The sequence below is a fragment of the Canis aureus genome, chromosome 2 (assembly GCF_053574225.1).
Source record: "Canis aureus isolate CA01 chromosome 2, VMU_Caureus_v.1.0, whole genome shotgun sequence".
Lineage (NCBI taxonomy): Eukaryota > Metazoa > Chordata > Mammalia > Carnivora > Canidae > Canis > Canis aureus.
In genome coordinates, this window is record NC_135612.1 from 13,030,131 (window position 1) to 13,056,557 (window position 26,427).

Genomic DNA, 26,427 nt, shown 5'->3' on the forward strand with positions numbered 1-26,427 from the left:
TTTAGGTTGTTTGCATACTTTGGCTGTTGTGAATAATCCTACAACAGATGTGGGAGTTTAGTTATCTCTTTGAGAACCTGATTACATTTCCTTTGGATATATACTCAGAAGTGGGAATCTTGGATCATGTGGTAGTCCTATTTTTAATTTTTTAAGGAACCTCAATATTGCTTTCCACAGTGGCTTTATCAATTTACAGTTCACCAACAGTGCACAAGGGTTCCCCTTTCTTCCACATCTTCACCAACATTTGTTAACTCTCACCTTTTTAATGGCATCACACCATGTCATTCTAACAGATGTGAAATGATATCTCATTGAGGTTTTGATTTCCATTTCCCTTGTGATTGTGATACTGAGCACCTTTTCAGATCCTTGTTGGCCACTTTTACATCTTCTTTGGGAAAATGTTCAGTTTCTCTGCCTATCATTTACTTAAGGTTTTATTTTTAAGTATTCTCTACACCCAATATGGAGCTCAAATTCAGAACCCCAAGATCAAGAGTTGTATACTCTACTGACTTAGCCAGCCAGACACTCCTCCTTTGTCTATTTTTAAATCAGATTGTTTATATATATTTTTACTGAGTTGTAGGAGTTCCTTATATATTTTGTAAAGATTTATTTATTCATTCATCCATTCATTCATTTATTCATTCATGAGAGACACAGGCAAAGGGAGAAGCAGGCTCCATGCAGGGAAGCCTGACATGGGACTTGATCCTGGCTCTCCAGGATCATGCCCTGGGCTGAAGGTGGCACTAAACCACTGAGCCACCTGGGCTGCCCTATATTTTGGATGGTAATCCCTTATCAGCTATTGGCAAATACTTGCTATCATTCTTTAGGCTGCCTTTTGCCTTTTCATTTTGTTGATGTTTCTTTTGCTTTGCAGAACCTTGTTTTCTGTTTTTTTTTGTTTGTTTTTAAGGATTTTACTTATTTGACACAGAGAGAGTGCACACAAGCAGGGGAGTAGGGGGAGCGGCAGAGAGAGAAGGAGAAGCAGGCTCCATGATGAGCAAGACGCCCTTCAGTCTGAACTGAAGGCAGACATTTAACCAACTGAGCCAACCACACAGAAGCTCTTTAGTTTGATGTAGTCCCACTTACAGATTTTTGCTTTTCTTGTACTTCTGGTGTCATATACAAGAGATCATTACCAAGAACAATGTCAAGGAGTGTTTTCCCAAGTTTTCTTCTAGAAGTCTTACAGCTTCAGACCTTATGTTTAAGTCTTTAATATGTTAGTTAATTTTTGTGAGTGGTGTAAGATAAGGGTCCATTTTTAATCTTATACTCTTATGTGATTATCCAGTTTCCCCAGCACCATTTATTAAAGAGCCTATCCTTTCTTGACTATTCTCAGCTTCCCTATCAAATATTAATTACCATTTATGCATTTTTCTCTGCGTTCTTAATTCTGTTCCTTGATCTACATGTCTGTTTTTATGCTATTCTCTCTTAATTAGTATTCATACTGTTTTGATTACCATAGCTCTGTAGTAATAGATTGAATTGGAAGTGTGACAGCTTTGATCTTTCTCAAGATTGCTCTGGATATTCAAGGTCTGTGGTTCCATACAAATTTTAGTATTGTTTTTCTATTTCTGTGAAAAATGCCATTGAAATTTTTATAGGAATTTCATTGAATCTATAGATGGCTTTGGGTAGTATGCACATTTTAACAATATTATTATTTCTGATCCATGAACATGGGATATCTTTCCATTTATATTGTCTTTAATTTCTTTCAACAAAATCTTAGTTTTCGGTGTAAGATATTTCACCTCCTTGGTTAAATTTATTCCTAGGTATTTTATTGTTTTTGATGCTATTGTGAATGGGATTTGCTTTATTTCTTTTTTGGATATTTCATTGTTAGTATATGGGAATGCAATTGACCTCTGTATGATGATTTGTACCCTGCAACTTTACCAAATTCATTGATTAGTTCAACTAGTTTTTTGGTGGAGTCTACAATTTTCTATACATAAGATCATATCATTTGTAAAGAAAGACAATTTTGCTTCTCCCTTTCTGATTTGAATGTCTTCCATTTCTTTTTCTTATCTAAATACTCTAGCTAAGATTTCAAGTACTATTTTAAGTAAGAGTAGTAAGAGTGGGCACCCTTTTCTTGTTCCTGATCTTCAATGTTTCACTGTTGAGTAAGTTGTTAGTTGTGGGCTTGCCATATACGGCCCTTATTATTTTGATGTATGCCCTTCTATATCTAATTTGTTTAGAGTTTTTATCAGGAAAAGAAGCTATACTTTGTCAAATACTTTTTCTTGTAGCTATTGAGATGATCGTGGGCTTTTTATCTCTCATTGTATTAATGTGATGTATCACATTTACAGATTTGCATATATTGAACCATCTTGTATCCCAGTGTTCAATCCCCTTTGATCATGGTATATGATCCTTTTAATGTGCTATTGAATTCAATTTACTAACATTTTGCTGAGAATTTTGTGCAATGACATCTACTGCAACTATATTCATCAGGGACACTGGCCCACAGTTTTCTTGTAATGTCCTTATCTGGCTTTGATATGAGGGTAATGACAACCTCATAAAGTAAGAAGACATTCTCTCCTTTTCAATTTTTTAGATAGTCTGCGAAGAGTTGTCATTAATTTTTCTTTAATGTTTGGTAGAATTCACCAGAGAGACCATATGATCCTGGTCTTTCTTTGTTGGGAGGTTTTTGATTTCTGCTTCAATCTCTTTACTCATTACTGATCTGTTCAGATTTTTTATGTCTTCATGATTCAGTCTGGTAGCTTGTATGTTTCTAGGAATTTATCCATTTCTTCTAGATTATCCAATTTGTTGGCCTTAATTGTTCATAGTAGTCTCTTATGTTCCTTTGTTTCTGTGGGATCAACTGCAATGTCTCTTTCATTTCCAATTTTGACTTTTGCTTTTTCTTAGACTAGTTAGCTAAAGGTCTGTCATTTTTATCTTTAAAAAAAAAAAAAAAACAGCTCTAGTTTCACTGATCTTTTCTATTGTTTCTCTGTTATTTCTTTCATTTATTTGTGCTCTGACCTTGTTATTTCCTTCCTTCTGCTAACTTTGGGTTTAGTTTGTTCTTTTTCTGAGGTATAAAATCAGGTTGTTTACTTTAAATCTTTCTTTTTTCTTAATATAGGCATTTATTGCTCTAAACACCCTTCTTGGGGATCCCTGGGTGGCTCAGTCGTCTGGCACCTGCCTTTGGCCCACAGCACGATCCTAGAGTCCTGGGATCGAGTCCCGTGTCAGGCTCCCGGCATGAAGCCTGCTTCTCCCTTTGCCTGTGTCTCTGCCCCCACCCCCTCTCTGTGTCTATCATAAATAAATAATAAATAAATCTTAAAAAAAAATAAACATCCTTCTTGGAACTGCTTTTTATGCATCCTATTGGATGCATACACTGCCATATTATAGTATTCTGAATTTGGCTATATACTTATCATTACCAATGTGTTGTGTATTTTATAAAAATACACAACATATAAAAATACACAAAATTAGTATGCTTTTATTTCAGCTGGAAGCACTCCTTTTAGCACTTTTTAAAGGAAGTCTAGTGGTGGAGGACTCCTCAGCTTTTGTCTTGATAAGTCAAAAGACTGTTTTCCTTTTTTACTGTAGGTAAACTTTGTCAGACAAGAGTATTATGACTGGCAGTTTTTTCTTTCAGCATTTTGAATCATCTGACTCTCTTCTGGTTGTTAAGATCTCTGCATAGAAGCCCACTGACAGACTTACCCCTTGTAAGATACAAGCTTCTTTTGTTTTCCGGCTTTTAAGATTCTTTTTGATTTTTGAGTTTTACTATCATGTGTCTCTTTAAGCTGTTTGTTTGGTAACCTGTAAATTTCATGAACTTGATTATCCAAATTTCTCCCAACATTTGGAGAGCTGTCAGCCATTACTTCTTTGAATAAACCTTCTGTTCCTCTTCCCTCTGTTCTCCTTCTGGAACTCCAGTAATTTACAAATTGTTTCTCTGATGGTATCCTATAGATCATATAGGCTTTCTTCACTCTTTTCTTCCATTTTTACTTGTTCTCTGTCTGGATAATATCAACTTTCCTATCTTTTTTTTTTTTTTTTTTAAGATTTATTTATTTGGAAGGGGAGCACACAAATGGGGGCAAGGGGCAGAGAGAGAGGGAGAATCCTCGAGCAGGCTTCCTGCCCATGGGGAACCCATCATAGAGCTCCATCCCAGGACCCTGAGATCATGACCTGTGCTGAAATTGAGTTACATACTTAACCAACTGAGCCACCCAGGTGCCCCTCAACTTTGCTGTCTTCCAAGTCACAAATTCTTTGTTCTGCTTCATCTGTTCTGCTGTAGATGTTCTCTATTTCCCTCTTTTCATTCCATTCATTAACTTTTGCAGCCCTAAATTTGTTTAGTTTTTTCATTTCTGTATCTGTTAAACTTCGCATTATGTACTGTTTCTCGATTCCACTGAATTGTCTTTTTTTGTTTTCTTGTAGCTCATTAAGTTTCCTTACAAGAGCTACTTTTTTGAATTCTTTATTGGATAAATTACAGATCTCCATGTCTTTGGGATCAATTACTCAAATATTCTTGTGAGCCTCTGGCATCAGGTTTTCTTGATTTTTCATGTTTCTTGACGTTCTGTATTACTGTCTTCACATCTGAAGCAGCAGACACTTCCTCCTGTCTTTACTAACTGCTCTCACCAGTGCATCCAAACTTGCATTTCTTTTCTTTTTCAAACAGACTACAGAACTTTTTGGCTAGAAATGTGGACTTCCACAAAGGCTATTTTGTCCAGGTATTACTGTCTAAGACAGTATTTTTCAGGTGCTCCTACACCATGGCTAAGTGGGCTAGAGCTGTTTCACAAGCCACTATAGTGTCCACAGCCAGAAGTGTGGTCTGTATGGCTACCACCTGATGCATGGGTGGGCAGGATTCCTCCCAAGTTCTTTGGCATATGGTGTTGGATCCCATAGTTTCCAGAAAGGCATTTTTGTCCATGAACAGATGTCAAATTACTGTTGCTGTGGTAAAAGGACATGAATGAGGGACACCTTATTCAGCCACGATGCTGTCATCTAATTTTAATTAATTTAAATGTAAAAAACTACATAAAGCCAGTGATCACCATATTGTAGAGCCCAGTTATAGAAGCTTTGTTATACATATACTGTCTTACTGGAATTCTCTTATAGAAGTAAAATTAAAGGGAACTTGAAGATTATTGACTTTTGGGTATTTAATTAAGAAAAAGTAAATAAAGCTAAATAAAAAGTAACATTTCTAGCATAAGATGTCAAAGTTGTAATCTAAAAGCTCATTTTCCTTCATAAAGCAGTTATCAGAAGTCATTAAAGAATTGCTCTTAACCTCCTGTGAAACAGGTTTTCAAGACAACTACTACAACATACCAGGGTTCCATTTACATCCTGACTCAGGTTCTTCATCTCCCCAACAATGAATGCAACCAGGTAAGTGCTCATTTTCACACTCTCAGAAAACTCATCCTGAACAAGTCCATCTTCCATGATGACTGATGAATTCTACAAGCAAAGGGGAAAGGATAACTAGGTTAACTATGGGAATAAATGACAGAAACAAACTAAGAAATTGAAAATTCAAATAGGAAACAAGTAGCGAAGATGCTGGCACATTTTAATCTCTCAGGACAAGAGCATGACTCTAGTCTAAATAGAGCATGGCCCTTATTCTCAATCTGTTCTATCATCCGTCATCGTGAAAATCTTAAAGGAATTTTTAGTTTCAAAAGATCCATTTTAAATAAATGTAACTTAGAAATAGTAAATATCAGTGGTTCTGTTTCTCCCCTTTAAAAGATCACCAAAATCCTTCCTTATGATGCAGGACTACTCCACTCTACTGCTACAAATACAGAAGGAGCTATAGTGGGGTATCCCTCTGACAGATCTGAAACAGCTTTTTAAGATGCCACGTTGATGACCTTGAGAAAGTTTAGTGGGATCAAAGGTGGTAAGTCTCTACAGAAGTATGAGGCAGACACAAGATGAGAGAATGCAGGGAAACCTGTAAAATTTTCTGATGATTAATTAAGATGTTTTTGGATATTAGGCAAGGAGGCACCTCTTTTAAAAGAAGATTAAGGGTGAAGAGTATGGCTAGGAGTGGAAGTACTGAAGTGATGTCCCTGTTTAAGGACAGATCACAAGCCCTCCTACCAACAAAGGTTGACTCCATAGTCAGTTAGACGTGGGTGGTCCTCTTTATTAACCACATGGGTTCTGAGAGGCTCCTATCAGTTCTACATGGCGACTCATGTGTCAGGAAAAAAAACAAAACCCTAGGTTCTGTTTAGCATAAAAGCAATTCTGCTTGGTTTTATCCCCACTGCCTCCCACACAGAATTTACATCCAAGAAAGAGGTTCATGTTCTTGTAAAACTTTCATGTTACAATATAGATTTTTCAATAACCAATAAACACTAAAATCAATCATGATTCAACACTAACACGTATCACTATTTAGAATAGCAAATTCACCATGTCTCAGAAAATACCACCATGATCTTTAATACTAGTTCATATAGTATTATTATTTGTACAACTTTAGTATAAAGTACATACTTCACATTTCCTGCCCATGCATTCCACATCCAGCAGGTCTTTCTCTTTCTTCAACTGCTCCTTGGGCTGACTTCTCAATTAATTCCAACATATATTTAAGTTTTAAGCATTTTAAGAAAGAATAAGAATGTATATGATTCTAATCATTCTCAACAGTATCACAAAGAGGAATTCAAGTATTCATAAAAAAGAAAGAGATCCACTCAAAGATTTTACATTAAGGAACAGAACAGTACCTTAGGCATATTTGATAAAGCAGTATATTGCTCATCCCTTATGATCCTGATGATAAATGTGGCTTTAAATCCTGGTTCATCAAAACAAGGAAAAGCAGATCTTGCTGCCAGGGGTTCAAACTGAGTTGCTGCAAAGTACCTAAAACAAATGCAAATTCATCCAACAGTTATTGAACACCTGCTATTGAAGGTATCTTGCCAAGTACCTGGGATACTAAGATAAACCTGGTACAATCCCAGTCACTAAAAGATCTGTAATCAACTGGGAGAGGCATACCTGTCAGGCTGCGAACCATGTCATTAATATTGACAATAAAGCAGTGGAAACAAAGGGTAGGAAACAAATTCTGACTAGCAGTTAAGACACTGTATGGAAACTGGTAATAACATTTGAAGTCTTTAAAAATGAGGGTTATTTGAAAAGGCAGAGAAGGGTAGAAGGTACACTATAAAAAGAGTGGGAAGCACAAGGAAAGACAGAGCAATGGATACTCAGGGACTGGAGGGTGGCCGTCCACAATGGCTGGAGATGAAGCCACAAAGGTAGCCATTAAGGTCTTAAAAAGGTTTCAGATGAAGGTCAGTATGAAGGGTGGTCATTAATGGCCACCTGTACAGTCTCTGGCTTCACAACACCAAATCTTAAATTTATTACTTCACTTCTGTGAAGACTAAAAAAACTAGGTGCTCTGTAGTATGATGGTTTCCTTTACCATCTTCAAAAAAAAAAGAAAAAAATGTCCTCCCTCTCCTACAGCACAGCAACAACACATGAAATTTGAACCCCTATGAGAGTCCTCAATTAAAAGTTGGGAGAAAGCATAAAAAGAAAAAGAGGAGAAAATCAGATTTTCAAGTAAAGCAGAGCAACAAAACAGGTCTCCATTTTGGAAATCATCCAAAGATAGCCTAGAATAATCAGAGCAAGTGTGGCCCTATTGTGCATAGTTCAGGTACTAGTCAATATGGCACGTATACAATCACCCCTCTGGACAGGAAGTCCTTGCTTGTTCAAGGCTTAGTTTCCACTTTTAAAAGATACACAGAAAAGAGTGTGATTTGGAAGAAGACCCCAACCCTGCACTTTACCAGCCATGTGACTGGCAAATCAGTAACACACACCTCAGTTTCTTTATTTATTAAATTAGGACTGAGGTAGGATCCTCTGCCAAACATTCAGGGTTTTTTTTTAGAATCAAATAAGACTATTCAAAATAAAAACTACTTGTGTGTCACAAAGTCCAACACAGATGCTTATTATACATGCAAGACAGTCCTCTTTATTCACACTTAAAATTGTGCTTTTGTCCTGATAAGGATTTGCCCAAGTAATTGTTTCTATTGAGTAAATGGCACAAAAGTTAGCAATCAACATACAGACACAATTTAAACATATGTTGTTAATACTCAATTTCTTCACTCCACTTTCAAATTGTTAATACTCAATTTCTTCACTCCACTTTCAAATTCAATTCTTCAAATTCTTAACAGAAAATTATGGAAGAAGGCCACAAGAGACCAGGGGATTAAAGTTTAATGATATCCATAATATGCATATAGTCTACTTAGACCAACACTTTATTATATAAAATTGGACCATAATGTTCTAAGACAAAGGAAATCTTAAATTTTTATTCAAAGGGATTCAATAATAACTATCTTACATAAAAGTCTCTTTGAGAAGGCTGCTGCTTGAAGATACTTATAATTTATCTTATCTATGCTGAACATCCGGAAGCTTATTCTTTCATTAGTGACTTCCTTTGCTTTCAGAAATACTACCTGGAATTTGAGAACTACTGCCAATAGCGCAGGAGACAATCATGAATTAGCTGGGGGTCACGTAAGAGAATTCTAACCACTGAGAGTAACAATGGGTAAATGAAAAAGTGGTGTGAACTAAGAAGGCAGTAGATCATAGTGGTCAAGAATGGCGTCCCAAGTTAAAGTGACCTTTGAAGTCCCCCTGTGCTACCTGCTAGCCGTAAGATGTTAGATTTACTTTATGTGCCTCTGCTTCATTACCCGTAAAATGAATAAAATATTAATATCCACCTTTTAATGGGTTTGACAAAACAAAAGATTAGACATATAAAATGCCTGGAAGAGTTTCTAACACTTCAGTTCTCAGTAAATGCGTATTATTATCACTGGAATTCAGCAAAGTGCACATGAAGTTTGTTATGGCAGATGAGGGATGTGAAACAAACAAGGGCCCAATCTGGAAGAATCTTGAACTAAATCCTGTTAGAAAAGAGGAAGTACTGAAGGATCTTAAACCAAAGACCACCATGGTTAGATGTGTACATCTAGAAATAGGAGTCTGGCAACAGTGAGGAAGAATGGCAGCAAGAGAAAGAGAAAGCAGTGGCAAGATTTGAGGCCCGGAGACCAGTTAAGAAGATACTTGAAGAGTTCAAGAAAAAGGGACTAGGAAACTGAAAGACAAAGAAAAAAAAGATCCCCATCCTAAATTTGTTTACTAGTTCTTCTAGTATCAGTTATTATCTATAACCTGAAGTATATCATCAACACCTTCAGACTGAACTCCAGGTTCACTGACCAGCTCTACATCTTAGATGACATAGGTAAGATTCCCTTACCACAAATACATGTTTGACATTCACATATACTCTGATTTTCCCATCATTAAGGAACACATCCCTTAATTATGTTATCTACTTGTATATATAGTTATTATACTTCAGAGGGGGGATACAAAAACTTTCTCTAATAAGACTATGCAAAATTAAATGTTGGAGAGAGACCCCCAAAATTGCTTTGAATTATAGTTTTCCCATACCTTGAAAGGTATAAATAACCTTCTCAACTTTTATCTTCCCTTAAGCTATACAATCATGAGGGGCATTCATTTTACTGAAGCAGGTAGGTTAACAGATTTATATACGCTTTGTAACAGCAGAATTTCACATATTACTTTGTTTTAATAGATTTAAAAACACTTTTTAAACAATATTCTATTTCTTATTTTTAAGAAGTTGTCTTCTCTATTTTTTTAGCATTTTCCACAACTCGAGGTAGCCCATGGCAAGAGTCAACAAGTGACCATACCCAAAATCACTGTTATCTGCCATATATTTATTCCTTCCATTATATAGTAGTAGGCCCAAGGGACTCCAAGGGCAATAATCTAATTGGAAGAGATGACTACTGGATTTGTTTTTAAGGTTTGTTTGCACTGTTTTTATAATTCCTATAATTATAGAGATACCTCCTATAATTCTTAGAGATAATGAAGATTATAAAGGGAGAAATAAAGCCAAGAAGCCATGAGCTGCCATTATAATAATAAATTTGCTTTTTTTTTTTTTTTTTTGGATCCTGTTTACTGCATTACAGTGCAGTTTTATTTTGTTAATAGTGACATTTGAAAAGGTAAAGTTCTAGTTTTAGATTAGCATGAAAGTAAAAGGGAAAGAAACACAGACCCACAAAGGAAATGGGTGTGAGCCTGTCCTGGGTCACGTTCACCTCTGGCAGTGCCCACGGCCACATCTCAAAATTATAAATTTGCTTTTAACATCAGATCTCATGCAAGAGCCAGCATGCCACTTTTTTCTTAAATAAAGGCAAAGAGAAAAATTACTTATCTGAATAGGTGTATAAATCTTGCTTTGTCTTTCTCCATTTAAGAAGGATCAAACCATTTCCTTAAGATAGATTTAAAATATTCATCTATTTTCTCAGTACACCAACACACATTTGCCAAATGGCCAGCATCAGCTATTCACAAATGGGCTTACAAAGTAATATGAGTGTATGTGCCAATCAAATTAAACAGATGTCATAAGGATTTCATATACATAAGAGAAATGACATTATTGCTACTTAAGAATAACCTGTAACCTGTATACAGTGTGCACTGCATCTTTCCAGAAACTGAAACTAGATACTATGAATGCTAAGGTTAAAGTGAAAAATACATAGTCTAAATAGGGAGCTGAACACTTTTATGTTGTGAATCAGCTTTTTTTAAACCAAATTCAGTCTCTCCTAGATTTTTTTTTAAATTCCATCAGAAATCCAAAACAGAGTGACTTTTTCATGAATAGCAAATATTAAGGACACTAAAAATGACATACATTAGGTATACAACAGTTCTTTCTGTCCCCTTTCTCCATCCCACTAAGCACTTCCTAAAAGCTCTGCACATTAGAAAAACAGGTCTTAAAAAATAATCCATACTCTTCTTTACATCCCATGGAGATCTTGTAAGGTGACTGAAAACTATATTCATCTAAGATACAAAAAGCTCAAAATAACTTAAGATTTTGTGTTAGAGAATATAACTGATATAATCTTTACCCATTTCCTTCCATTGGCATGCCTAAGTCCCACCATGACATATGATATATGATATATATGAGCATGATAGATGCTCAAGGCTTTGACTAAGACAGAAATAGTATCTTCTTCCAAATCACCTACTATTTTGCATATAACCTTCTAAGTTGAAAGAAAAAATCCAGCTAATGTCTCCAGTGTGGGCAAAGGAATCCATATTATGTAAGTCATCACAGAGCAAAGAAATAGAATCATTTAAGAAGGCTACATACTTTTTCTCATTACTTTCATCTGTGTAGGAGATTCCATAAAACCCATAGTAAGAACTAGATATATTCGCCGAATACTCTATCTTCAAGCTATAATTGTGTCCTTCAAGAAGGGCCTCGGGGGCAACGATGGCAATTTGTTCGTGAAATGGGTATTCCAAGATCTCAACTTGTTTTTCTTGACTTGAAACTGCTGACATAAAGGTCACTCTTGAAATATTATGGCCTGTACTGTGAAGAATGATATTCCATGTGGCCTGAAGAGCCTGAAGTGAAATTGTCACAGAACCCCTGCATGTCATCGAGGTTAGGTTTGGATGTAGATTAAGTTCATAGCGTAGTGGCATAATGGTGGTGGGAAGCCTGACTTGTGCCCAGGGAAACAACTTTCCATTTGTTGCAAGTGGCTGAATTACTCCCATGGATTGGTTTCTTTTATGGCAGCCTTCTTTGGTAAAGGTACATCTGGGCAGAAGATAAATCACCATTATTATAGAAACGGCAACCACAATGAGGAAAACACAAACCCCCATGGTCCTGGCAGAGGGTACAGAGCAAGGCCCATCTGGGCTCGGCCTATAGCCGGTTGCACTGTTCCGAAGGCCTGAGCTTCTGTTCATGAAGGACATGCCCAGCAGTTTCGCAGACGACTCATAATCCTCTTCGTCCTCATCCATCTCATGCTCGCCAAGACCCCGCACCAGCAATCTTGAACCCCGGGGCTCATACTCCACCTCATCAGGCTCTAGCGGATGTAAACAGGGCTCTTTGGCTAAATCTACCACATCTGGTTCTTCCTCAAACATGCTGTTTTCAATCATATTCCTGGGGAGCTGAAGCAAATCTATACACCAAAACATAAGGACAGGTACAGAGTTAGAAAAGAAAATCTCATCATAAAATGCCTACTAGCAAAACCACATTGAATCTTAAGAAATTTGTCACTAAGACTTATTTCCATCTTAGAGCTACTGAATTAAATAAGGTGCTTATAATTTTCTTGTGTCATCCATTAAGAAAACTCAAGCGTAAAATACAAGTTTACCACAGTCATGAAACAAAAAAGCTAAACAAACGAGCTAGTATCGAAAAAGAGACAGCCGAGACTAGACACTAATTTCCTTAATATACTGTTGCCCAACAGCCTGGGTCCTTGTCTTGAGCTTTAGAGGGCCCGGGTTTAGAACTGCTGTGCCTGTCCTCACGGATCACAGGTGTGCCCATCCAGAGTCTATGTCCCCCTTGCAGGGTCTGGTCACCAGAACCACCAGAATTCCTGCCTAAAAGGCCTCACACCTGCTTCTGAAGTACTTGTGGGTCTCTGCTGAGTCCGGTTCTCCCAAGGGAGGAACACATACTGGTATGTCCATTTATAGGCTTGAATGATAGCTAAGCAACAGGCTGGGCTATTTTTTATTTCCGAAACAGAGATGTTCCTATTCTACAGCAAACTGAAAGTGGCAAATTTTATAGAAAATTTCCATAATCAAGAAATCACTTAAAAATAAGACAAAAGAACTATAAAAACCAGATACCACTGCAATCCAACCTATTATTTCATGCTTCCAGAGCATTCAGAAACACAACATATTCCCCCCTCTGTAACAACCATTCTGTATACCATGAGTATAAGTGGATCGTGTGTTAGGGTAGTAGTGGCAGGTTTCATAAGCTACAAAGAACAATATTCTCCTACTTGCCAAAAATTCCTGAGAAAACAAGTAAAAAGGGTAAATAAATTGCACACAGATCAATAATTTCTAAGATAAGATCACTCAAGGATCCTGTCTTCTTTATTTAAGACTAGCAGAATTTCAGCTTTTAAAGGATGTAAAAAATGTGGTAATTAAAACCTCCATTAACCTTCCTCAAGGTACTTCATACATTATCATTTCTAACCCTCACAACAATTCTATAAATGCCAAGTATAACTATTTTAGGCATTAGGAAACAAAAAAGAGAAATGGGTGAATTTAGCTTCATAAAAGAGCAGTTTTGACACAAACCTGATACTGAAGCCCAGGTCTAAAAATCTAATTCCAAATTTTAGATTATTTCCATAATACACTGCAACCCTCTACTCAACTAATTCATTAAGAATAAGAATAACTAAATTATTTCTTTTGTACTTGGCAATGAAGTTGCTAAGAGTATTATTTTATCATCAGCAGAACAAAACTTAGTCTTGCTACAGCGTGCTCTGTGGACCAGAGCACAGGCATCACATTGCAGCTTGAGAGCGGGCTCTCAAGTTCATTTCCCTAATTTGAATTTTAACAAATCCTTAGGTGATTTACATACACATAAGCTTGAGAAGCACTGGTCTCAGCCTTTTCTATGGTCAGATCTCAGCCAGCGTTAGACACCCCATTCCTGGGTGTGCTTTGGCCACCTCAAACTGCTGACTCTTCTGAGAACAAGACACACTGCTCTTTCAAGCTATCCTCCACATGCCTATCTTCCCTGTTCCCCCTGCCTGCAATGTCATCATTTCTCCCTTCCATCCCAGACTACCAGGTGAACACTTGTTATTCCATAACCCAGGTTAACTTGCTACAATGCTAATTAGGAAATGTTATTTTCTTGTTTTCCTTTTTATTTATTACATTTAAAAAACAAATTTTCTTTTTACTGCATGTCACCTCTTTCTGCTTTGGGGAGCACAGAGACCCCAACAAGGTTATCTTTTCCTACCTCCTCTCTAACCTGAACTTCCACACAAGCCATGCTACTTTACAAGTTTTCTTTGTTTAGTTTTTTTAATAAGATTTTATTTATTTATTCATGAAAGACAATGAGAGAGAGAGAGAAAGAGACAGAGAGAGAGAGAGACAGGCAGAGGAAGAAGCAGGCTCCACGCAGGGAGCCCGACATGGGACTCGATCCCGGGTCTCCAGGATGACGCCCTGGGCTGAAGGCGGCGCTAAACTGCTGAGCCACCCGGGCTGCCCTATAAGTTTTCTTTGCGTAAAACTTTTGATCACATTCTAGGTGTGGGTTTAGCAAGCTGCCATCTTCCCACCTCCTGTGAATGACCTACAAATGGAAGAAGAGTGATTACAATATCCTGCTTTAGGAACTTAATCTCTTAAACATCTGATCCTGCCTCTACTTCTCATGACAAAGTTTTGTTTTGTTTTGTTTTGGATAGTTTTACTGTGTTTGGGGGTCATTTACTTCTTTAATAGAGTAAATATTGCTGTAATTGAACTTAAAAAATTTTTTTGAACTCTTACTGAATTCTTAATGGTTAGAAATTCTATAGTAGTTTTTGGTCCTGGGACAGTGCTGAAGATTAATTGCTTAATTTGCTTTTTCAAAATACGAAAAGGCCTTTTCAGACTTTTTGTTGTTGCATATCGGAAAATTATGTTCTTTTAGCATTTTTTTAATTAATTAATTTATTTATTTATGATAGTCACAGAGAGAGAGAGAGAGAGAGAGAGAGAGAGAGGGGCAGAGACACAGGCAGAGGGAGAAGCAGGCTCCATGCACCGGGAGCCCGATGTGGGATTCAATCCCGGGACTCCAGGATAGCGCCCTGGGCCAAAGGCAGGGGCTAAACCGCTGCACCACCCAGGGATCCCTGTTCTTTTAGCATTTGCCCTGTGTTTTGTTCTGTGTTAGGCCTAATGAAGACAACAAGGAGGTCCACAAAGTATGGTTTTATTTAATGAATTTCTAAACTATAATTTCAGTTTACTTAGAGTAATCTGTTCTTGAATTCGTATCCCTTTAGAACTTTGTTTTTCTGTGTTTTAAGTAATGCCTTGTTTAAAGCCAGAGAGTAGCCTACTCTCTGACCACCTCCATATCACCTGTCTGCATTTCATTTATTTCAAATCTTCTGATAAGGGTTTAGTCTTATCTTTAGATAAGATACCTTACTTTCATTATTTATCATCCATTCAGATTAACACCTCTGCAGAATTTTAATCTTTCAGAAACAGAATACATTGACCCCTCTGCTGTAATTTATTACACATTAGAGGTATAAACTTTGAGTATATGTATACAATATCAAATTAAATGTATCAAACCTGGGGAAATCACTCTTGTTATAGGTAATCTATGAAGACTGTACTTCCAACCTATTTTAGAAAATCTTACTTTGGATTCTTAGCATTAAATTGTAATGTGACAATGATTATTACCCTTGCTCTAATAGGATTTATTTATATTAAAAGAAAGGACCCAAAAAATTAAAAAATAAAAGGGATCCATCAGAAACAGGAAACTTTCTAAAATCTCTTAAATCCACATATATATGCTATCTATAAACCAAAAGCAAAGAATGACCTAGCTGACATGTTTCAGTTTTAAATAACATAAGCCCATGTGGTAATAATCTAAGAAAACTGAAGACATTTCTTTTCATCCTTCTATGAACTGGTGCTCCTCAATGTTGTCTGTGGATCAGTGTCAATCTACAAACTGCTGTCTGTGACAAGACACATGTGTATGATTAGTATTTAAAAACTTTCGTAGCAGTTTATCAGTAATTTTATGTCTATCAAATTCAATCATTTAAAAAATGGAACTTATAGATTGTATGTCTTTTTTTCATTGTTTTCCAGTAATTTATATTTTCAAATGCTACAAAACTTCTGCAACAGATTAACAATTAAAAAACAAAACAAAACAAAAAACCTCAATTCTTCACTCAGGTAATAAGGAGGAAATGGGTCGGATTGTTACTATAATGGCAATCCAGGTCAATATGAAGTTCTCAACTATGATGGCAGTAGAAGTGAAAAGAAGGCAATGATTACAAGTCATGTTAAAAAGGGAGAATACCCAGGAACTGATGCTCCCTTGGGCCAGGCAGGTCTGTAAGATGGAGTGATAGAGGGATCTATATCTATTCTCAGCATACATTCTGGCTTGGATAACTGGAAGAAAGAATGCCATTCATTGAGATTAAGAGTATAGGTTTTCAAATTCTCTTTGTTTTTTTTGTTGTTTTTTTTTTAGGGGGGTGGTGGCTGTAAGAAGAAGAGTAATGAGAATGGAGTCAGGGGATGGCATTTGTTATTTAATATATGTCAGACAGCCAGGTGGAGATGTTTGACTAACAGCTTATTACAGAGTTAAAGACCTAACTTTAGAAAGAAGTTCAAATCCTGCCTCTTGGACTTACTGCATGATCTCAAATGGGTTACCAGACAACCCTGCACTTCAATTTCCTTACCTATAAATGTGGAAAACCTAACTATTTTATAGGATTGCTTGAAGATTAGGTTACGTGGATCTGGACTCAACACAGGCACCTGCATGGAAGATTCAGATTTCAGAATCACCTGGGTATGTATACAAAATGAAAATCATGCAGACAAGCGAAAAGAGGTAAGAGTCAGAGAGCATCAGCACTGAAGAGGTGGGCAGAGGAAGACCGGCAGAATTAGAAGGAACATTACTAAAGGTAGGAAAACTAGGACAATAGCATCCCAGAAAACAAAGGAAGTTTTCATGAAGGAAGTGACTTTTATGAAGGAAGGTCACTTCAGGTGCACGGTAGGAATGAGAACCTAACATCAACAGTCCAAAGAATGGAAAATTAACATGGAAGGCAAGAGCTGCAGGCTATTCTTTCAAGGTACATAGTTACATGTCAAGGGAAAAAAAAAAAAAAAAACACATAACATAGGGCCAAACTAAAAGAAAGTATGGCACAGAGAAGAGTTAAGTCCTTCTTTAAATTTGTTTGTGTGCGTTTAAGATGGGAACAACTTTAAGAATGCAGGAAAAGTAAAGAATGACAAAATGTGGAGGTGAAGAAATAGACCAGAGCAAATGTTGGAATAATATCCCAGAGGGGCAGGAAGACCTCACACAAACTCCAGGAGAGAGATTTACCTTGGGAAGTAGGCACTTCTCTGAACTTGGGAGACAGAAAGTGAAGGTAGAAAAGCAGCATATATAAGAGCATGAAAAGCTGAGGAGGTGAAGAGCAGAGAGTCTCCATGTTTTCTATAACAGAGGAATCAAGGCTAACTGCCCAAAGGCAGTTGTGGGAAAGGCACAGGTGGCTTAAAGAGAAAAATGGAGTACAGGAGCAAAGGACCAGGGAAGGATGACCCAAGGACAAAGCATGGCTGAGAAGTTCAGTACATCCAGCAGATTTTGTCATACTACCAGTCTCCATAAATGCCTTTAGCAGTGCTTACCAACCCAAGTCTAAAAGAAGAAAGAGCATGTTATGTGTATTTTATCACAATTAAAAAATGAAAAAATTAATGCCAAAAAATGTTTAGAGTAGAGAAAGCAGATGGGATAATTCAGGGTTAAATATGTAGAGAGGATGTGGTGAAAAGTTAAGGGGAAAATGCATAGAAGGTGCTGGCAAGAGAGAAAGTGATTAACGGGTTGAATTTAGAAAACACAACAAAAGTAAAGCTATGGCAAAAAACATAGTGAGCAACTTGAATTAAAACAAGAAAACTTCTCACGATTTTAATCCCTTTAAACTACCATTACATTTTCTGAGAAAATGAAATGAAATGGGGTATATTTTCAAACCAACAAGCCAGAATAACTTTGAAAGAATAGGCCTAATTTCAACAAGGGTTTTTGGGCAGATCCAAAATGGTTATATTCAATTTGGTAATACAGCAACTTGCTTGCTTGCTTGATTTTAAGATTCTATTTATTTATTCATGAGGGACACACAGAGAGAGGCACAGACACAGGCAGAAAAAGAAGAAGGCTCCATGCAGGGCACCTGATGCGGTACTCGATCCCGGAACTCCAGGATCACGCCCTGGGCCGAACGAAGGCAGACACTCAATTGCTGAGCTACCCAGGCGTCCCAACTTGCTAGATTTAAATTGGACCAACAGTAAAGAATTATGCTTCTTTTGAGGCCTCTCAGATATATTTAAACAGAGCTAAAAGCTTCAAGCTTTTTTTATATCTTCTAGATCATTTCCAAATGGAAACTATAAAATTTCTGAAGTGATGGATACTTATCAAACAAGGTAATTATTTCCCCAATAAGCAATCCTCTGCAATCAAAAAGAGGTTTCATCTTTTAAAAATTTAAGCTTAAAAAGGAAATAAAACAACTAGAATTTAGAACAAAAACAGTGATTTTTCTGTATAGCCCTGATCTGATAAAACAATACCCCATTCCTCCTCAAGGGACACACTCAGAAAGTCTATTGATTACAATGCTTCTGTTAAGTTATGAGTTTAAGAAACATCATTTTCTCACCAGAATCTGAAGAGTAGTTACTAACAGGAGAAGTTTTAAAGATGTTCTCAAAAGCCTCTTTCTCTAATACACCCTGTTTGCTTACAAACACTGCTTGCAATGTATCAGCAGTGTCATAAAATACTAATGCAGAACAGTCCTATATGCATTCCTACTTTTACATAGTGCTGTTTCAAAAAGCCCATTTAATTTTCCAATTGACAGGTCCAGGGTCACAACCTAGGATGCATGATCCAAGTAAAGGTCTTTCTTCTGTTCCCTTTTCCCACTTTGCCTCTCTTATGACTAGAGCGCTAGGATAGTCATGAATGGAAGAATAGAGGTGGGAGGAAGGAAGACCAAAGAGAAATGGTCAGTTCATAAGCACCATAAGCTCACTTTATTTCATTCTAGGAGAGACCAAGATTTATTTTTCCCTTTCAACTTACCTATAAAGTTCACTCCAACACATTATAAAAAAGGGAGACCTCCACTTCCAATATGACACTGTAATTGATACCAGACTTTTCTTCCTCTTGTAAACAACTATTAAACTGGACAAAATGATGCAACTATTTTTAGCTACTGGATAAATGAACAATAATGTGAGCCTACATTTGCTTGGTTCTCTGCCTTGGGACAACTTTCTAATTGTAGTATAGTGAGTTAGAGTCCTAGTAGAGCATGGCCGGACACTGGAGAGGGCAGGACTGTGCCGAGTAGGGACCACAGAAGTTTGTATAAGGGTTCCCTGAGAGTCCTTAACCAATGCTGGGTGTAACTACATAAGGCTTACAAAAGAGCGGCTGTAATAAGGTCAAGCAACAGAGGGAAACATTGCCAATCTAATCCAGCCTGAATAAAGAGAACTCATGACCAATCTGCATATCAATTTGAAATGCTAGAAAGGCTTCACTTTAAGGGAAAAAGTACACCCTAGAAGAAGACCAACTCTAGACCACATTAACAAAGTCTAAAACCAAGCCCTAACAAAATTCACAAGGCAAAAAGAATCTGGCGGAAGAGTTGTGCTAAGTTAGGGGAGCCAGAAAAAAACCCTTGAGCTTTCCACAGATATTCCCCCGGCAAACCATAAAGCCTAAAAAACCTGTATTGGGACATCAGCCAGTAACTAAACTGCTACTGAAAAACAAAACAAAACAAAACACTCTACAAATTTTTTTTTTAAATTGGCGTATCTTCAATATGTCAACACTGCCCAAAACATAATAAAAACATTACTAGACATTGAACAAAACAAGAAATGTGACCCATAAGAAAAAATAAGTCATTAGAAACTGACTTTAAATTGGCCCAAATATTGAATTTAGTAAAAACTTCAGAGCTGCTATTTGAAATATGTCTTAAATAAAGTAAAATGTTTTTAAACAACAATAAGAAAGGAAAATACATAAACAGATGAAACTCTCAGTAAGGAAACTGAAACTACACAACACAATCAAATGGGAGGGGGAAAAAGGAAATTCTAGGGTTGAAAGGTTCAATAATTAAAATGAAAAACTCACTGAATAGACTTAATAGGAGATTGGAGATGGCAGAAGGAAGAGTCCATGAACTTGGCAGATCACTAGCAATCACCAATTTGAGGAACAAAGAAAAAAATAAGATCAAAGAAAAATTAATACAGTATCAGAAATTTGAGACTGTCTAACACATATGTAACAAGAGCCCCAAAAGACTCTAAAAATAAAGCAGAAAAATATCTGAAGGCACAAAAGTTAAAATTGTATTAAGTTTGCTGAAAACACTATTACCAGATCCAAAAAGCTCATCAAACTCTAAAAACTATAGATAAAAGAAAATCATATCTAGCTACATCATGGTCAAAGTGCTGAAAACCAAAGAGAAAGTCTTTTAAAAAGCCTAAAAACAATATGTTACATACAGGAGGAAAAATAATACAAAGAACACTAACTTCATCATAACAATGGGGGCCAGAAGATGACAGAACAACATTTTTAAGGGGCTGTAAGAAAAAAAAAAAAACCTGTCAACTCAGAATTCTATAACCAGTGAAAATATCCCTCAAAAAATGAGATAAAGATCTTCTAAAATAAAAGCTGACAGAATTAATCCCAAGCAGTTGTGCACTACAAGATCCTATAAAGAAGGTTCTCTAGGCCGGAGGGAAATGATACCAGACAAACTGAAATCTGCAAGAAGGAAAGAATATCAGAAATGATGAGTAAGTTGTTAAAAATAAAAGTTTATGGTCTTTATTCTTCTCAAAATTTCATTAAAAAGCTGTATATTAAAACTATCTTAAAGATAGTATGTAAGCAGTTTTTAACATATATAGAATATGTATGTTATATAATAAAAAATATGACAACAAGAGCACAAAGAATAGAGAGAGTGGATAAGAGGAATTAAGTTATATTTGTGAAGTGAGAAGGGGAAATGGAAGTATCCAGTGAAAAGTAGGAGATGTAAAGAAGAGAGAGAAACAGGTATAAATGTTAAATGATATAATATTCACAATAAACAGACTTTAATGAGTTAAAGATGCAAATTTTAACCCTAGAGTAATCGATAGAAGATGTAATTTAAAAGATGGATAGCTAAAAAGCCAGTAAAGAAAATAAAATTAATTTTAAAATACTCAATTAACCCATAAGGGGGTATTAAAAAAGAAACAGAAACAAAAATAAAAGGGACAAATAAAAACAATGGCAAAGTGGTAGATTTAAACACAACCACATAAATAATTTCATTAACTGTACATGGATTAAGCATTCCAACTAAAGGACAGAGATTGTCACACTGGATTTAAAAAAGCAAGACTCAACTACACATTGTTTATAAAAGATAACTTTTAAATTTAAGAACACAAATAGGTTAACAAGTTACAATAAAATTTTATTATGATAAAATAAATTCATCAGAATAAGATACCAAGCTTAAGTATGTATGTATCTAATAAAGGAGCTTCAAAATTAAAAACAAAATGGCAAAACTCAAGACATAGAAACATCACAATCATAACTGGAGAGTCTATCATCTTTCTCTTCAAAATTGATTGAACAAGGAAAAAAGAAAAGAGTAAAGCCAAGGATATCTAAACAACACCATCATCTAATTTGACTGAAAAGACATTTATAGAACATTACACTGAACAACTGAAGAATACATATACTGGGCCATCAAACGAATCTCAATGAACTTTAAAAGACCGAAAGAGTTTTTTAGAGACTATGTTCCCTAGCCACAATAGAAATAATTTTTAAAAACCAGTAATAATAATCTAGACAATATATGGAAAGCAGAAAATTTCTAAATAATTCACAAGCCAAATAATAAACCACAGGAATTTTAAAATATCTGAAATAAATAATAAATTTTAAAAAATAAATTTATTGCTTTAAATGCCTATGTTAGAAAGAGGTTCAAAATTAGTGATATAAGTTTCCACCCTAGGAAAGCAAAAAGAATAGTATATTAAGCCTAAGAGAAGAAATAATAAAGAACAGAGTGGAAATCAAAGAAATAGAAAGCTGAAACAACAGAAATTTTTAAAGCAAAAAATGCTGGAGGGCAGGAAAGTAGTATTACTGGCTCTTAATCATATTCTCCTAGGAATTGGCCTTAAAAATCAACGTTATGTCAGGTCCTCATGGATCTCCAAGACCAGTTTTTCACTTCTCAAAAGTCTAGTTAGGTTCATGTAAGAGACAAATAAGAACTGGGTCCTGGGCTAGGGACAGAAATTCTCTTTCACAAGCCCCACAGCTTTATATCTGTACCTCTTCCAAGAGTGTCTGGTAAATATATAGCCAGGGATAATGCTACTAGCTACATCCATATGTTCCCCCCTCCTCTTAAAATAAAAAGCTAGAATTCCTTTTGTAAGTTTTTTTGTAATTTTTTTTTTTTTTGTAAATTTAAAAGGAATTGGAGCAGTACTTAAAGAAAACCTCTTATAAAATCTCTTCAATGGTTATAAAAAAAAAGCATTCTTATGCAAAAAGAAAACCAAAAAAACAACCTGTACTTAACTCATTTATTTCTGAATTTAGATTTCTGTATATTGTTTTATTAAAAAGAGAAATCTTTTTTAAAACTGTTTAAGAGAAACCATACATTTAACAGAAAACTCAAGATCACATGTGTAAACTAAAGTAAAAGCATAAACTGTTACTTATACAGCTCCTACACCAAAAATTCAAGGACAGGAAAAGGCTGCAAAGTGTTTAGATTCTGCTTTTTTTGACACCACATTCGCAAGTTTCCAAAAAAGAATGGGCAACACAAAGGCAAAAGGAAAAATGTCTTTCAGTGTCCATTTAAAATTTTAACTGAGTACTTCTCAATAAGACAAAGCAAAAGCAAAAGCCAAAAAAAAAAAAAAAAAAAAGCCTCATTTTTAAGCATTTGATTTAATGTGCTACTTTATTTAGGGTAAATCACAAATCTGAGGTTCATTCTGTAGAAATACAACCATCCTGCAGTATAGCACAGGTTTACAGTTTTGTGAAACCCACCTCCAGGACCAGCAGCTTTGTTCTAAACCTCAGGGAGCCAGTGGCTAAACCTATATTTAAACTAAGTCATTCCTCAGCTCCGTGCCACGCTTCAACAAATCCTTAAACACATACAACCACGTACAGTGCCTGTGCTGCCTCTGACTGGTGTGCAAGGCCATCATGTGTAACATACGTCTCAGTTTCTCGCAAGCCTGGGCTTTCGTGGCCACTTCACCGCTGCACCCTGAGCCCAGCCTCCTCACCTTCCTCAGCCCACAGGACTTGCTTTTCTCACTCTTCAGTACACTAGTCCAATATAAGCTTTTCAAATCCCTAGTTTCTTTCACCTTTTCAAAATCAATTCAACTATTACTGGAACAAGTGTGCTACTGTGACCCATCCCCCTCCTCTCCCTAAAACAGCACACCATAAAAATTAAGACGCCTGTTTTCTCAGGATGAAAAGGTTAGAAGGACTGCAATAAAGAAATGCTTCAATGGGCCCTTAAGAAAATAACCCAGTGAGACTTTCACAGTAAATACCTTTTTCCCCTATGGTAACTCCTGAGACAATCTAGGAAAAGCAATTTGATTTATAGTAAACTTGACCTTATCTAGTCATCACTCACAAGAATCCTGCCAGCTTGATTGTTTATCCAATACAGGCTTTCTTCTATGGTAGCCACTGTCCACAGAGTTGTGTTTATAATTAGACTGTGCAGTGTTAATTATGCTGGCCGCCCTGCCAATGTTCTACGGAGCCTACAGGGAGAGATCAAAACAATCATTCCCGAATCATGAGTCACCTCACTCTTTCCACACTACAAACCCCTGGCAGCCTCTCAAATCTGGCAAATGATAGTTGTGCACACGACATGCTCATACAGCCTTTCACATTTAGGATGAAATATGAAGTTCCAAAATCTGCTCTGTACATTTTTCTAAAATTTTTCCACATTTTAATTCTGGAACTCCTTGCTTATTACAGAATTATATAATTTGAAGGTGAGAAGGTTTAGAAAAATTTCAAGGCCTGGTTTAGCCAATAAAGAAGGGAAGTTCTGCATAGGTAAACTATAATTATAGATTCTGCTTCACACTGAAACAGTTCTTCTAGGGAGGGGCAATTATCTCATTCATCACCATATCCCTGGTGCCCTGCAGGGAAAATAGCTATAATAAATGTTGAAATGAAAGTAGCAACACCCAACATATTAAAATTAAGTATTAATTAATGAAAATTACCTCCATGTCCACTCACAGATTCTCCAAGGGCTAAATCTCCAAGGCTTACTAAAGTTTGGAATAAGATAGAATTAACAAGCTAGCTATGAGGTTAAGAAGGTCCTCCTAACATCTATTGTGGGGTTGGGTCCCAAATCAGCAGGGCTTAGTAGTACTTCAGTGATTATGGGCTTTGAATCACTCCGTATCATTTCTTCTGGACACTTGACTATTCTTACTTCTTACTTACTTCTTAGTACTCTTCCCTCAGAGCCAGTGTGAAATTTAAATCAATTATGCTTTAGGAGGCATAAAGCATAGTGCTGAGGAACCTGTGGATTTTGGTTCTGGCTCCACCACTTAGTGTGTTGTTGGGACCTCAGTTTTCTTACAGGTAAAAAGGAAATAATGACTGCCCAATCTGCTTAGATAATCATAGACATCAAATAAGATAAATGGGTCATAACACTTTGCAAACTATGAAGTGCTACATTAAATGTTATTTGCTAATATATTAAATAATTATGGTAGGAGCATCAAAATCATAGCAAATAAACACATCTTTTACTTTTCAACTACACACACAGCACTTCCCTTTAAAATGCATTGGTACAATCCATCCCCCCCCCCTTTTACTATAAAAGATGATGCTTAAATGTCACCTACAGCACACATCAGTAAAAAAAATTCATAAAATAGATAAAGTCTAGAAACCCAATCTGTCTTCTGTGCCACAAATACCAAATGATAACATAAGCAACAATTCTGGCCTCTTGTCGTTTAAGATCAGCAACAGCAACGCCCATAAAGGATTTCAGTGTGGAAGACGGTAACTTGAGATAATTCTGTTTTGCAGAGATTTTAATATACAGGTTTTACATTTGAAGTCATGTGACTTTTGAGATATTTGCCAAATGGCTGCCTTGATTGTAAATACACTACAACTCTTCCCAAAATATCTCTAGGGATTAAGTGTATCTAAAGGCCATGCTCATTTACTATAATTGCATTTACACAATAAAACCCAGATAACCAATGACAGCTACACTTTATAAGAAGGCAATTTAAATTTATATAATGCTCACATTTTCTGATTAAAATAACCTGAAGGGCAGTATTACAAAGCTATCAATTTTACATTACCAAACTAAAACACTGTCAATAAACTTTTCACTATCTTCAAATTCTACACCACATTTTATTCCCTGAGCCTAATCACATCTGTTATTTTCTGTGCAATTTTGTAGTCAACAATAAGCAAAAATCAACATTTTAGTGCAGGAGGAAAGAAGCAAATAATATGAACTTGTTTGTTTTACGTTGTAGCTATGAAGCACATAATTTTAAATATCTATCAAGGAGAACATTTAAGATGAAAAGGAAGCATTCTACTAGAGAAGGCCAATGATCAAAGAGTATCAAATACAAACAAGGGCTACAGCACATAATCTGGACATGAAATGCTTCAAATATAGAATTTCACATAAAGGATCAAGGAGGGGCGGGGTGCCTGGGTGGCTCAGTGGTTGAGCCTCTGCCTTTGGCTCAGGTGGTGATCCAGAGGTCCTGGGATCAAGTCCCATATCAGGCTCCCTGCAGGGAGCCTGCTTCTTCCTCTGCCTACGTCTCTGCCTCTTTTTCTATGTCTCTCATGTATAAATAAATAAAATCTTAAAAAAAAAAAAAAAAGGATCTAGGAGAAAGGGACAAATAAACACCTGTAGTTTAATACAAACCTTAACTGCAATACAAGAATTAAAAAATAAGAGTAATTTCCTTTAGTAAAGGAAGAAAATTTTCTACCTCAACAAATTAGGCATGCTTTTAACTTATGTCCACTTAAACCTCTAAATCAGCCAATGTTCTCCATTCCCCTCAAAAGACATTTTCTGACACCAAGTGCCCACTGATGCCAAAAGCGCTACTATCTAGAAGGTCCAAACACTTATGTCCCCACCAGAGCAGCTGTGTTCTTGCCAAGGATTAGTTGTTCTCCAGTCAATACATGCTAGTTAAAATTATGATTGTAGTTACATAAGTATTTCATTAAATGTAAAAAAAAAAAAAAAAGGAGGAAAACTGTTTCTGTGAAAGCTGAGTATG

General features: G+C 36.2%; 1 protein-coding gene and 1 non-coding gene across 7 annotated transcripts in view; both read right to left on the reverse strand.

Moving 5' to 3' along the window:
- The window catches only part of LNPEP (leucyl and cystinyl aminopeptidase), a 108,889-nt gene that overhangs the window by 62,495 nt on the left and 19,967 nt on the right, over positions 1–26,427 (reverse strand). For 5 of the 6 annotated variants that reach the window (XM_077863575.1, XM_077863567.1, XM_077863574.1 and 2 more), the window contains exons 2-4: positions 11,429–12,269; positions 6,852–6,990; positions 5,425–5,556 (exon numbers count right to left, since the gene is read on the reverse strand). In XM_077863575.1, the coding sequence (XP_077719701.1) occupies positions 5,425–5,556; positions 6,852–6,990; positions 11,429–12,269 (1,112 nt within the window). Of the gene's footprint in view, positions 1–5,424; positions 5,557–6,851; positions 6,991–11,428; positions 12,270–23,729; positions 23,863–26,427 lie in introns of those variants that run through there. The other variant, XM_077863558.1, reaches the window with a different exon arrangement.
- Positions 22,768–22,894, reverse strand: LOC144304051 (small nucleolar RNA SNORA13). The gene has a single exon (XR_013371038.1). It is a non-coding gene; the product is annotated as a small nucleolar RNA SNORA13 (small nucleolar RNA).